Here is a 15,413-nt window from a genome sequence, read left to right as displayed (position 1 = left end):
TCTGTGTAGGGGCTGTGTTTTTTTTAATTTTCTGTACAGCTCCCGGTACAATTGGGAGTCCTTTGACTGGCATCGCTAGAAGATACTGTAATAATTTTTTTATGCAACTCCTATTGAGCTGAAAATATTTAATTGGATGAAATTAAGGGCAAAATTCTGCACTCATAGCAGGATAAATATGACACATCAACAATATATTATTTTCAACTGTAGGCTTCAAAGCATTTTACTACGGAGGGCAAGTATCAATATCACACCCTTTGTCTAATCATACCAGAAGAACAGGAGACAGTGTCTGTGGTACAATTTGGCCACAACTTTACTCACTTGAAATATATGGGAGTACCTGGCAATAAATAGTGCAGTTCATCATTATTTCCTTAACTGTTTCCCCCACTGGAGAGTGCTGCGGCCAGTCCTCCCACTTCCCATCCTGGCTACAGCAAGCCCCTTGCTGGGATCCCACTGCCCTCCCCTCATATGGGAGTTATTGGGGGCTGGTTTCCTGCTGTACCAAACATAGGAGCCCTGAATCCCCCTCCCGCAGCTTCCTTAAGGGATGCACTGCACACCTGGCACATTTTTTAATTTACTAAGTTGTGATGTGTGAACCTCCCTGCAAAGCGTACTGTGGGGATGGTGAAAAAACCCACCCTGCCTCAGCCAGTCTGACAGGGAGGGAAAAATTCCTTCCCATCCCCCAAGGAAAGAGGTGACTAGCGTAATGCCCACAGTGGTTCCTGAAGGCATCCAGTTCTACTCTGATTCTATGGGTGGGAAGATGGATGGTGCCAGCTGAATCCCAATGAGAGAGGGCTTCTCTGGAACTACTCGGGGTACAAATACCACACCCTCCTCTGGTCACCTGGAAGGTCAGTACCCTCCCCCCAACCTGGTATGGCCACTTCCTGTTCCTCCCTGCTCGATTCAGGTAAGCCTTCCCTGTCCTCCCCCTCTGTCACCAATAGCAGAGGAAGCTCCTATAGGGGCTACCACCCTTGTTCTTCAGTCAGCTGGACAAAGGACCCATAGAGTTGCAGTTAGCACGTTTTACAAATGAGGAAATTGAGCTGGACAGAAGTTTAAGTCCAAACTTTCAAATTTGGGTGCTTAAAGGCAGACACCTAAATCCATACCTAAGCACCTAAATAAATGGACAGATTTTCATAGAGGTGCTGAGCTCTCATTGACTTCATGAGGAAGCCATGCTGCTACTGTGGGAACTGGAAGCTATCATGAGAAAAACACAAGGATTTGAGGCCAACCTCTGCAGCCCCCAGACTTCTTGCTCTTGAGGGCAACATTCAAAGAAACTCTGCAAGGTGAACATCAGAGTTATTAGCCAAGCCTTGTGTTGCCCTCTTGTGAGTTTTAACACAAGATGGTTAGATCAGAGTAAAACTTAGGAAACTAAAGCAGCATGATGACCAATGAAATTGAGCATAAACTCCATATGTACAAAACAATGCATATTGAAATGGACAACTTAAACAACCTGGACACATCGATGGCATCTCAATAGTTGTCACCATTAAATCTTTACCATACGGAACTATGTTAATTACATGCAAAAAACAACAATAAAGCAGTTAAGGGTATTATAGCGTAGTTTAGTCTGCTCCTTTTCCAGAGTTCATTGATGTGGTAGCATTGGACAAAGCGTCAGAACTGGAGAAAGTATTCAGCGAGACCAATTTGACAAATTTAGCCCTTCTTTTTCTGCTCACAAATTGATAGTGAACAGATTATGAGGAGCCTAAATTTCATTTTCAAGAGTGACAAGCACTCAGGAGCCTAAGTTCCATTGACTTTCAACTAGACTTAATTATGAAGGGACTTAAATTAAATGCATTTTGGTCACTGCAGATAGACACCTTGTGAGATTTTCAAAAGTACCTAGACCTTTAACTCCCAGTGAAACCAATGGGAGTTGGATACCTACTCACTTTTGAAAATCCCACTAGCTGCTTCTCTGAATTTTCAGGCACCTAAATACATTTCCAAATCAGCTCTTAAGTGCCTAAGTTGGTTTTGAAAATGGGATGTAGGTTCCTAAATCACTTAGATACTGTTGAGAATTTTTACTGTAAGTGACAGTAAGGTCACACAGGAAATCAGTGTCAGGTCAGGGAGCTGGATTTGGATCTCATGAGCAGGCTAGTACTCTAACTTCTTGACAAGTCGTCCGCTCAGTGGCAGATCTGGGATTAAAATTCCAGACTTTCTGACTTCCATTCCTGCAAATCTAGCTGCCTTGGCATGGTATTATCTAGTTAAATCAAGGCTTTAACCTTAGTGATTTTAAATATAAATACATAAATAAATCCAACTACTTACTGTTGCAAGTCTTGTTGTATTTAGTATTCTCCTGTGGATACCCCTTCAGCTGGCACTGGAACCTGTGCTGCCAGAATTCCTGAAACCATGGATTTCGGAGATTGGTTTCTGGCCGAAGCTGCAGGTAATAGTCATCAAACCATTTCACATCAGGAGACTGAAGCTTGATCGTTATTCCGCCAACAGCTTCCCGCTGATACCCGTCTGTCACATCGTACCTGTCTGCCCAGCCATCACTGCAGAGAGAAATAAAAGAGAGAAAACACTGTGAAGATACTGCTTCATGCGCCATTCTAAAGAACAAGGGAAGTGCTCCTTTGCAAATAGCAATAGAAGCAAATAGATGCACACGCACACCAGAGATCTGGAGGGTGGAGTTCAGTGAAGTATCAGTAATACTTCTATTAGTAGCATTCAGCATCTTCTATTTTCTTACACTGAGCATTCATTTGTAATCAGCATTTTTTATTTATATAGTGTATTCTTAAGCTTGTATCCCAAGGAATCCAGACCAGCATTATAAGCCACTGCCCCAATCCTGAAATTGACTGTGTGCATGTGCACCTCTGCACTGCACTGAGCCCTGGTGACTTCAGTGGGGTGGTGCTTGTTTGGGGATATTCTAGCCAGGGGACAACTTAGCGAAAGTTCCACGGAATCTGTAATGGCATTGCAAAAACCAGACAGGAAGCTGGCTTTTAGAATCAGGGCTAAAAAAGCATCACAGGAAACTGAGATGCCGATGGCAAACTACCAAATGATAATGGCCATCAAGCAGTCTGTTAGCGATTCTCCCTCACTTATTTCACTTAAAATCCCCCCCAGAACTCTGACTCCGAACTCCAAGCAGAGCTGGTAGAAATACACAAAACAAGTCATGAACATTCCAGTGGAATTCTCCATGCACAAGTTTTTTTTTTCTTTCACAGAAATTCAAAATTTTGACAAAAATTTTCCATAGAAAAATTAAAATTCTGAAACTTTTATCTGGCTCCATCTCCAAATGATACATATCTAAGCATAATGTTGCCAGCTCCTGCTGTTTTATCAAGATTGCCATATTTGGTATTGTTCATAGAGCGCCAGCTTCTGAGGCCATGGGATTATGGGAGAATCTTGGTTTTCGTAGGGGAAAATAGAGAGTTTCTGACCCTCATAGTCGCTGAGAAAAGCTTGGAAATGTGCACTCTGAAGGTTCAAAAACTATAAGGAAAATAAAAAGAACCCAACATTAGTTATTTTTGAAAATCTCATGATGTTTTTAAGATCATCTTGTAATTTTTAAAAAAAGACCATCTCTTGGTTTTTGAATCCTGGGGATTGGAAATACTGCAACTAACACAAGCAACCTTTCTTTACTATTACCATCAGCCCCCCACCCATTCAGCTGTTGTCCCTATTTAGAACCCGATCATGCATTTTGTAACATGCAGGAAGACTGCCGGAACTGCATGACCCCTGTTCACTTCAGTGAGGTGGTGCTTGTTTGGGGATATTGGCTTTGTGTTGGCACAGAAGTCTGCCTGTCCTGTACACCATGCAGGATTGGGACCATAGATTGTAAGGTCTATAAACATTGTACTTGCAAACGCAGAACAAAAAGATCGTGCCTGCCTGAAAGAACTAATAGTCTGATGAAGGAAATATACTGGGAGGAAAGAAAGTGCTTCAGATTCAAAATAAACATTAAAGGGTAAAATGAGTTATTTACTGCAAGAGAGAATGAGACACATTTATGAAGGAAAAGAGGTGAGCAGTGATTTTTAGTTGATATCACAGAGAGATGTGCAACATCCTGCTTTGAAATTTATCCTAAGACTTCAAGATAATATTAGGGATGGAAACAGGAGTTAATGTTCCTGAATATGCTAATTGGAATCAATTCTGGCAAAAAGTCTAGCTTCCCCCAGAAGGATATTTACTAGCCCAAGGGCTGGAATCATTTACAGGTCTGGCTTGGTGCTACGATAAAAAAAAACATTTTAAACAGTTAAATGTAGGAATTATCTAAATTGATTTAGTATATTCAAAATGTTCATCTCACGTTCAGCAAGACTTTAAATGTTTCCATCCCATATGGCAAAGTCCTATAGAACTGAACAACAAATAGCAGCTCTTCTATAGTTTTTTTTCAATCATCTTAGCAGAATTATGTCCATACTATAGAATTGTATAGGATTGTTTAAAAAACTCCAATGCCACACCTTTAGAAAGGATCTTATTTCTATAGTAAATGTCATGGGTTGTTAAAGCAATAGTGATAAAATGCTTAGGGGATACTAATGATTAAAGTTTTGAAATATTAGAAATGAGAATTTTAGGCCACGTTCCCCCTCCCTAGTTTTACATGAACTGACTCCTTGTTTCAATAACATTGGAAATAGCCCTTAGGTTCTATGTGCATCAGAGAACTAGGGATTTTGCATATGAAATATAGATATTTCAACAGAATTTTACAGGCAATGTCCTTATGTTCTGAGGAGGTCTAAAAGGCATGGAGGGAGGAAAGTGAGATAGGAAAATATGCATGCAAAGAGATGCAGAAGTACTAATAAAGCAACCTCTCAGGTGCACTGTAAAGGGTGTTATGCATGATATAGCAAATGGCCATGAAGACCCAGAAATGATACAGAAGACTCCAGAAGAAGGCATCCAGCACAAAGACAGGGGTAAGTGCATATGCTGTAACTACTGAAATGCTGGTTGTGCTAAGATACGAAACAGGGGGTTCATCTTTTCAGCAGAGAAATGGTCTAGAGCAGCGTCAGCCCAGAGAATAAGATCAGTCCATATGAAGGCTACTTGGGTGCAACAGTGTAAGAATTTAGATAGAGAACACAGTGTCCTGTCCCTTTAAATGTTTGAGCGCTCTCCACTCCCCAGTGCAAAACCTTGTCTTTGTTTCAGTTTTGCAGCCAGAACAATTACGCAATCACAGTGCACAGTTGTGTTTCTATCAGCTCCCTCTATGTTTGTGTCTCTCTCCTTCTCTATTGGATCCAGAAATATAATATTTGACGACAAGGAATTTATATCCCACCAGTGTCCAGTGTTCCCACTGATTGAACATGAAGAAGAAAAACTACGTAAATAATACTATGAAAAAGGGGACAAAGTTCACCTATTGGCACAGGGTGTCAGACTGCTGTTTTTGCTCCTGGGACAGCCAGCTAGAGGGGGCAAGTAGGTAAATAAAGATAGAACTAAGGATACAAGTTCTGCATATACTGCTAGAACTGTTCAAACAGAGCAGTGAAGGGGAAGTAAACAGCCATCTTTGTTGACCATGTGCAAGCAGGCTGCCAGGCAAACAGCCAGCAGCCTGCACTGAGTGTCTATAGCCAGCAGAGGGAGACCAGACATGCCAAACCCATGAAAAAAATGCAGAAATTTGGCTTAATTTGCTTGTGAGTTGCTTGTTGGCTAGTTTTTGGCTTGTTGTTTGTTTGGCTTGTAGCTTGTTGCTTCTTTTTTTTTGATTGGCTCCCGGCAAGCAGGGGCAAGGAGGGGCAAGCAGGGGCAAGGGGCAAGCAGGGACAAGGGGCTAAGAGAGTCAAAGATGCACAGTGGGCCCACCACAGTCCCAGACTGCACGCTAGGGGGATCTAGTCACAGAGAGTGTTGGGGTTCTTAGGGATTAGCTTGTTTCGGCCTTGTTTTGAAATGGGATTAGCTTGATTTTTTGGCTTATTGTGAAAGTCAGGGTGCTTATTTACCACGTGAAAGTTAGCAACTGTGATGGAGACCAAGTACAGCCAAAGGAAAAATTCTGCATTTTGCCATGTAAGCACATGGCCAGCAGAGGGGGTACAAATAGTGCAGTAACAAATAAAAACAGTTTCCCTGTGGCAGGAGATGTCCAAGAGGCAACAGGAGAGCAGTGAAATGGTGTGGGCAATGTTGGTGAGTTTGATGATAACTGTGAATCATGGGCAGTGTACCTCAAACATTTTGAGCAATTTGTAACCTGCAACACCTTTCTAGATGGACAACAGGTTTCAACCTTGTTGATAGTGATGGGTGAGAAGACATGGACTTCTGTGTGACCTATTATCTCCAGTGCCTGGCACTGCCATGTACACCATAATTATTGCAGCAGTTCAGGGACATTTTTCTCCTATTCCATCAGTGATAGCAAAACGTATCAGTTTCATCAACAACATCACGGAAGTGGAGAGTCAGTAGCACAGTTTGATGTTGCTCTCAGGAGGTTGTCAGAGCACCATCAGTTTGGACAAACACTGAGTGTTGCCCCACGTGACCAGTTAGTCTCCGGATAATGCAATGACCAGGTCCAGAAGACATTATTGACTATGCAAGTGCTTACATCCAAAAAGACTGCTGAAGTAGAGTTGCAATGGTGACCACAGAGAAGGATTCTCTGGAATTTAGTGTGAACCAAAAAGTTCATCTCATGAATCACTGAGACAGAGGGCCATGCGCACATAAGGAATTTCCATGTGGTTGTAGTGCACAAACTACGCATGCTGAAAAGGATTGCTGGGCATGCCAGTTTATTTGCAGAAAGTGCCAGAAGAAGGGACACATTGCTATGAGCTGTGGGACAGTTCAACAATCAGCAACACAGAGTAACTATATATTCAAGAAAACATCTATGACAACTGAACCTAATGAAGGATGGAAGTTGGGAATTCATAATCTGGAAGAAGACAAGAGCTCTAGTGACATTGACCAGGACTTAGCACTACACGTGTTATTGCAAGCTGGATTCAGAGATGGCATCTGGGTTACACCTTTGATTGAAGGAGTTCTTACAAGAATGGAGCTTGATACTGGAGCTACCGTCTCATTGGTTTCTGCATCTACCTATCAACAGACTTTGTCACACATTCCTCTGGAAGAAACATCCATGATTTTGAAGAGTTATACTGGAAAAAAGTTGGTCCCAAAAGCGATACTCCAGGTGAAAGTTCAGCTGGATGGACAATCAGTTGTTTTACCCTTGTGTGTGACTGAAGGAAAGCATCCACCATTATTGGGCAGATTTTGGCTTGAGAAGCTCAAGGTGACTTGGACTTATATTGAGGCAATCACAAAAGCACCTAAAAATCTTCAGGAAATACTGGACAGGTACTCCAAAGTTTTTGAAAAAGAGCTTGAACATTGTGTCAGTGAAAATCACTGTTAAGTCTGACAGCCAGCCAGAGTATTGCAAGCCCAGAGCTGTGCCTCTGCTCTGAAGCCTGAAGTGGAAGCTGATCTGGACCATTTAGTGAACACTGGAGTCTTGTCACTGGGCTACACCCATTGTACCAGTGATCAAGACCAATAGCTCAGTCCGATTTTTTGGAGATTTCAAAGTGACATTGAATCCAGTTTTTTTGTGCAGACCAATATCTATTACCTCATACTGAAGATTTGTTTGCTACTCTTAGTGGAGGACAGTGTTTCAGTGAAAAGCTCTCAGCATTATCTTTGGAATTCAGAAGGTCCATGCCTATCTGCATGGTAGATATTTTACTTTACTGATGGATCATTACCCGTTACTTTCAATTTTTGGACCAAAACATGGAATTCCATCATTAACTGCTGTTCGTATGCAACAATGGGCATTGCTACTTTCAGCTTATTCCTATACTATTCAATTCCATAAAGGGACTCAGCGTGGCAATGCTGATGAACTGTCATATCTACCCGGCCCAAGCTCCCGTCAACCCAAAGACACTTCAGACAAAGTGTTCTATCTCAATTTGATGGATAGGTTATCCAGCACTGTTATGAGAGAACTGGATTTAGCATAACTTGGACTTGACATAACTTGTAGTCATCTTGTATACTCAGCCACCATAAGCTGGAAGCAAGGACACCACATAGTGAAAAGGAATTTGGCCTTGCTTAGGCAGACAAAAACAGCTGCAGCTGCCGTGTTACTAACACGGATAGATCCAGTGAAATGACAGATTTATGGGAATGGAAGGGAGAGTGGATAACCGACCTAGAGTCTCTGTAAGTTTCTTACTTGGTGTCTGTAATTATAAGTTTCTTGCTGAAGTTGTTTGGCTGATAAGTAGAATAATGATTTATTATTTGCTGTTCTTAGGGAAATTGTTAGCATATTAGGGGCCATTATGAGTTATGTGCTTTTTTCTGGATAAACCTATAAAGAGTTGAGTGGGAGTGTATACTTCAGAGAAGTTTGGATTTCTACGAGCTTGGAGTCTGACAGCTACCTCTCCAGCTGCTAGGAGAAAGGCTGGTCACCAGAACCCTTCTGCTGTCACTCCATACCACCTCAGACTTTGGGTAATTATATTTTGCTGTGTTCTAGACTTTTGCTATAGTTTGATGTGTGATTAGTACTCAATTAAAAAAAGGATTTTTGAGTGGCAGCATTCTTTTGTGTACCAATCATTTATCAGATGGAGGTGCTGTGTGTCCCCCACTGATTGATTTCCTGACATTGCCTGGATAACAGATTAGTTACCATAGCTTTGGGTTAAGACAACCCGGTAACGTCACTTAGCACAGATATCAACAAAGAAACCACTAAGGATGATGTGCTTTCTCTTGTGAAGGGAATGGTACTAGAAGGTACAATGTTGGATCAAAAGAATCCCCAGTTTACACAATTCGTGTCATGTCAATGTGAATTATCTGTGAATAATGCTTGTGTCTTATGGGAAATGTGAGTGATCATTCCGAAATCACTTCAATCTCAGGTTTTGGAAGCTCTTCATGAAGGTCATTTTGGCATTGTGCAGATGAAGTCAAAAGGTCTGGAGTCATTTCTTGTGGCCAGGGACTGACAAAGACATTGAGAGGAAGGCAAAGTGCTGTACAGCATGTCAGCAAATTCAGTATGATCCTGGCCTACCTTGTCCACACCCTGGGTCATGGCCTCAGACTCCTTGGAAAGGTATTCACATGGACTTTGGTGGACCACTAGAAGGTTATATGTTTTTGGTTGCTGTCAATGCCCATTGAAAATGGCCAGAAGTTTTCAGAATGACTTCTGCTATATCTACAAAGACAACTGGGCATCTTCATACCTTGTTTAGCAAATTTGGTTTACCATTACAGTTGGTGAGTGACATTGGACTTCAATTCTCTTCTGAAGAATTTCAGAGGTTCCTAGCTTCAAATGGAATTCAGCACATACACTCTGCTCCATACCATCCTGCTATACATGGACTAGTGGAACACTTTGTACAAACGCTAGAGCATGCCTTAAAAGCTAACAAGTCTATTTTGAGACATCAGCAGAAACTGGACAATTTCTTGCTGGTCTACAGGAACATATCACATGCTAGTACCCCGGAGTCACCTGCAACTCTTTTCTTGAAGTGATCTTTGCATATCTGTTGGGACCTGTTACATCCTGATATAGCCTCATGTGTTCAACGTGAGACTTGTCAATATTCTTTTCAAGTTGGAGACTTGGTGTGAGCTTGCAACTACAGTTGTGGAGTGAAATGGGTACCTGGAGAACTTGTAAAATGAACAGGATCTGTTTGGTTCATGGTAAAATTATCCAACAGCATTTTATGGAAATCATATATGGACCAATTGCAGCCTTGACAAGTACCAGAGTCCAGGGATGTTCCAGCAGAACTTTCTGATCCTCCTATTGAATCGCTTTTGTTACAATTCCTAATTTCAACAATTTGGTGGAAGAATCTCTGGTACTGGATCCAGCTGACTCCATACCCAATCTAGCTGATTTCTTACTACCTACTGTTCTTGTTGCTCAGGGCACTGTCACACCACCATCACCACATTATCCCAAGGCAGTGTGAAAACCAGTTGTGCACCTGAGCTTATAAATTGTTTAGCTAGTAAATTGCTGTTCCAGGGCAGAATAATCCCTTGCAGTTCAAGAGTCTGCAGTAGTCCACCTGCAACTCTTAGTTAGGTCATATTGTGTTAATTGTTAGCCATGTAAACGATAATGTATATGTGCTTGGGACGTGTTTTAAGGTAGGGTAGAAGAATGTGATGTCCCATCCCCTTAAATGTTTGAGCACTCTCCCCTCCCCCGTGAAAAATCTCACTTTCATGTTAGTTTCAGGTTTGCAGCCAGAATAAAGTAAGCACAGCACTCTGCTGTGTTTCTATCCGCTCCCTCTGTGTCTATCTCCTTCTCTGCTGGGTCCAGAAATATCACAGAGTAGGCATGTCCTCAGTAAATACACACGCCTCTCTTTGTTATCCTGGTTGGCACTACACTCTCCATGCCTGTCATTAGTGGAATGCTGGGTACTTTCATTCCCATCTGCTCTCTGAGAGATTTTGTGTGGGTATTTTCAGGTGGAGCATTTGACTTCTCTTTAGCCTCTCATCTCTTTTTCCCCCAATGCCACGCTACTTTATTTCTCCCTGGCTGTGTCTAATGCTTTGGCTAATGCCTTAGGCATTAGAGTATGTGCGCTAGTGATTTCTGCCCCTTTTCCTACAATGCAAACCAGCACCTGCCCTCACTGTGCACTGCAAAGCACATGGAGTACATGGCTGCATCGCTCTATTTGTTTCTCCATTTAAAACAATGCAGGCCCCTACTGTAAAAGTTGAACTCTTTGGGCAAGTTCTCCATTTTATGACCACTCGACTTAGCTTGGAATAGGCAGTGCCAAATGCATTTCTGTCTTGGTTTCATAGTGTATGTCTATATTCATGTAAGGAGGTATGACTCTTAACCTCAGCCTGAGTAGCCTGGTTGTGTCCTGGAGAGAAAAAGAGGGAGCAGGAGGGAAAGAAAGGATTCTGAACTTCCAAGGCCAAAGACATTACTGAAGCCCAAGAACTGATGTGCTCCCATTGCTTTTGGCCCCACTCCTCCTCTAGCTCATCCCCTCAAACCACCTTTTTCTGTGGCTCTCTGCACCCACCCTCAAAGGTTTGTCCCTAAATGTTTGGGGATAGATCACCAACTGGTGTAAATCAGTGGAGTCACCCCAATCTGAGGACCTGGCTGTTAGCACGTATCAAAGTGGCATAGTAAGCAGAGATGTCCACCTCTTTGCCAGGAGATGAGAAGGTTGAGATCAGAAGGAAATCCCATCGGAAAGACTGTGGGACAGCAATAAAGAATTCTGTATGTCTTGAAGTATGATCCTTTACTTAACTCCGCCTTTGTATGCATGTGGTGTGTGTGTGCAAAGAAATGTGATTTAAAAAAAAAATCAAATGCCATATGCAAATTTTCTTACCACAAGGAGTTATAACTAGGGTTGAACATCAGGAAATCCTGGCTGCCTGGAAAAATAAACAGTTCCAGCAGCAGTGGTAAAAGGCTCACATGGAGATTTTTACGAGGTATGTGGTAATGCATAAAACTTATTCATCATCTTGTCATGACAGAAGACTATCAGTAAAAGAAAGATGACTATGCAATGAGCAGACATTGCTGCTGCTCGTATACTAGACACACGTACACAGCAGGGGCTTCTGTTTTCAGGATCATGTCATCTCTTCCACTTGTCTGGTTCTTTTAACTTTTGTCTTTTTATTCCGTGCTGTCAGCCTAATGACTGGAGCTTTCTTATTAAACCATCACATTGTAATGTACGGTAGTATCTGCATCACCATTTATGGAACTTTTAAAAAAAATATTTTAAAACGCTTGCAAACCCAATATAATAAACAATTGTATCATGAAAGAGGAGGGGAAAATTGGCATTGCTCTCAGTAGTGTCAATTATAGCTAAACTCACAACAAGAGATCACAAAGTAAATTCCACCAGATCTTTAACAGGTTGTTAAAAGTGAAACACTAAAAAAATGTATTATATATAGAACCGGGAACAAATTTCACAAAAATTCACTGAAAAATGCATTATTTTGGAGCACCAACATGACTAGTGAATTCAGGTTGAACTCGGTGAATAGTTTTGGCTGAAAAAATTGATATTTTTAAAGTAAAAATGGCTCTTTTCAGCCACTTCAAAAAGAAACATTTTGACTTTTCATTTTGAAGTGGTGCTTTGTTTCTAAATTCATGTAACTTTTTAAAAAGGGGGAAGAAAAATACTTGAAAATGACTCGAAAGAACACAAAAAACCTGAAAAAAATAATTTTGGGTTGAACAAACCATTTAATTAGACCAGAAACAATTTTTTTCTCTTTTTTTAATTTTGGTGAGAAAAACTGAAAAAACATTGAAACTTTTTTTTGCCACCTGAACCAAAAAATCAGTTATTCATTCAGCTCTTATTCAATGTATTATACTCACACATACATATATATTTGTACACATACATCCTATGTGTGTGTAGATAGTCATATAGCTATACACACATATTTTACATACTAAAAAATATGGGTGTGTACAAAGTATATATATGAATATATATACACATATCACATGTATGCAAATTCATCAAATACCAACATTTAGTTTAGTGATACAGGTGATTCTATTGGCAAATATTTTACCAGTCTATCATTGTTCTGTGTGTTCTGAGGAAAAAGGATCTTTTTCTAAAATACCAATATGCTAGCCAATCTTCATTTAAAAACTGACCCTGAAGAAAAGTTTGGTAGAGAGTTAAAAGGTTTATTTTGTAAAACAAAAATATGAGAAAGATGATCAGGATCAGAGAATGTGTGCATTCTATTTTCTAATTTTATTTGGCAACATACAAGAGTGTACACCTTGCATGTACAGTATCTTACAGATGTCAAAAAGGATGTTCCAATCTATGACAGATGTGTTTATTTGCAAATATGGCAGACCATAGTGAAATGCTGCAACAGTGAAGTTTCGTATGGCCACATTCTGCTCCATTATGCTAGTATAAATCTGAGACAATACCACTGACTTTACTAGAGCCCTCCAGAGCAGATTTTGGTCCACAGTTTTCCATATATGACATTATTGCTTATTTGCATGATTACATTGCCACAGGTTTTGGTTTTTCAGGAGATGAGTCAGAATGAGAGTTTAGTGTAAAATAAGCCTTAGAAAAAAATGGAAGAGGGGAGTTTCACATTGGGAGAAAAGGGTTGCCTAATTTACTTGTATTAAAAAGCACTACAGTATTACTCCATAGCAGCACTCCAATAATGTCACTACAAAGCCTTGCACATTTACTGCACTTACAAATAAACATAACAGCAGCAATAAATCCTGCAGGACACCGACACAGAATGGTCTAGGTCTTTATGACAGAAACTTGTTGATTTCCTAAAATATGAGTAGGCAAGTAGGATTATCATTGTAAAGTGCTGTATAGAAGCTGGCTGTACTGACTTTTTTAATGTAAGTAAAAGTATTATGATTGCTACTGTAAGAGGTGGGAAGTTTGAATATTCTATTAATACAGTTTCAAGTGATGAGTGTTCTCTGTTTTGGTCTTTCACGTCTATCATCTACTCTGAAATACCCAACTTTATTAGTAATATGCACCTAATAGCTTTCCATCCAGAATAGCACCATTCCCTATGCTACATTTTTACTCTGCCTATGCTGGAGTTGATATATGCACAGGCTGTTTTGTTTGTTTGTTCAATGAAAACCCCAAAATATTTGAAGAAAATTTTAAATGAAAGTGAACATGTTTTTGTCTTCACAGAATTTTTTTTCATGGGAATAAAAAGCTTTTCCTGACTAGCTCTACCTCTAATATCTTTCCGTTAAAATATTTTTTATATTTTTGAAAAAGTCATTTAAAAAAAAAAATCTACCATCTCTAACCTAGACACTTTCCCCAAAAGTTTTGGATAAATATGGATCTTAATACCGTGACAAAGTTCCTCCTCTGCTTTGGTGGGTCCTGCACTTATTGGCGGATTTGCTCGCCTCAGAGATTCACGGCAGTTTGGCCACTTTTGATAGTGGCTCACACCTGCCGTTCACTCAGCTAACCTCATCACTGGCCAGCATGGGGAAAGGGAGGAGAACAATCCCCGCAGTCTCTGCTGATCCACCTAGTGGGTCAGGGGACAGGCGAGAGGCCTTCCACTCTGGTGGGAACCACAGTCCAGGTCAACTCCTCTTGTATCAAATAGGGAGTTGGGGGGATGGGAGGAACCCGGGCCCGCCCTCTACTCCGGGTTCCATCCCAGGGCCCTGTGGATTGCAGCTGTCTACAGTGTTTCCTGTAACAGCTGTGTGACGGCTACAACTCCCTGGCCTACTTCTCCATGGCCTCCTCCCAACACCTTCTTTATCCTCACCGCAGGACCTTCCTCCTGATGCCTGATAATGCTTGTACTCCTCAGTCCTCCAGCAGTACACCTACTCACTCTCAGATCCCTTGCACTTGCAGCTGCTCGCACGCACCTCACTAACTGAAGTGAGGTCCTTTTTAAACCAGGTGCCCTGATTAGCCTGCCTGTCCTAATTGATTCTAGTAGCTTCTTAATTGGCTCCAGGTGTCCTAATTAATTAGCCTGCCTTAATTGGTTCCAGCAACTTCCTGATTGTTCTGGAACAACCCATTATCTTACTCAGGGAAAAGAGACCTGCTTAATCTGGGGCTAATGTATCTACCTTCGATCACTCTCCTGTAGCCATCTGGCCTGACCCTGTCACAATACTTAATGTTGGCACCTGCGTTGGAAGCTCTTATTCTGTATTATTGACCTATGTGCAAATTCCAGTTAAATTCACAGATAAACACTTCAGGCTATATTCAGCTCTGGCATGTGAAGCTATAATAGCAATAAAGTCAATGGCGTTACAGCAGGTCTGAATAACTATAATGTGCTTATACCAACCAAAAAGACCCACCCACCAATTGTACCTGTGATTTAAGACTGTCTCCTCTTGCAACTTCTGCAAGCTTCTTTTTGTGACCAAAAATGCTACAATCCCTTGGCATATTTTATGACCTTTTTATGCCCTAACCATTGAATTTAGCCTTCTCTCAGTAAGTAACACTGCTTCCAGAGAGAGATTCCTGTCAGTAAATTCTGTTAGGTTATACAATAAGCTAATAATAAGGGTAGTAGTGGAGTTTCCATCGCTTGTTACTTTATAAGCAGACTGGATAACACATTAGAAAATGTACCAAAGTACAGGCGTGAGGGTGAACTAGATGATTGAATAGGTTGTTTTCCATCTCTAATTTCTATGGGTTAAAACCACAGCTGCTGCATGGCAGGTGTACTGGGAG

General features: G+C 41.0%; 1 protein-coding gene across 4 annotated transcripts in view; it reads right to left on the bottom strand.

Moving 5' to 3' along the window:
* The window catches only part of GRM5 (glutamate metabotropic receptor 5), a 346,671-nt gene that overhangs the window by 69,521 nt on the left and 261,737 nt on the right, over nt 1-15,413 (bottom strand). For all 4 annotated transcript variants that reach the window (XM_065406243.1, XM_065406260.1, XM_065406270.1 and 1 more), the window contains exon 3: nt 2,338-2,573. In XM_065406243.1, the coding sequence (XP_065262315.1) occupies nt 2,338-2,573 (236 nt within the window). The remainder of the gene's footprint in view (nt 1-2,337; nt 2,574-15,413) is intronic.

The sequence above is a fragment of the Emys orbicularis genome, chromosome 1, assembly GCF_028017835.1.
Source record: "Emys orbicularis isolate rEmyOrb1 chromosome 1, rEmyOrb1.hap1, whole genome shotgun sequence".
NCBI classification, from domain to species: Eukaryota; Metazoa; Chordata; order Testudines; family Emydidae; genus Emys; species Emys orbicularis.
The sequence above is the reverse complement of the archived record's forward strand: the minus strand, read 5'-3'. Positions and strand labels throughout refer to the sequence as shown.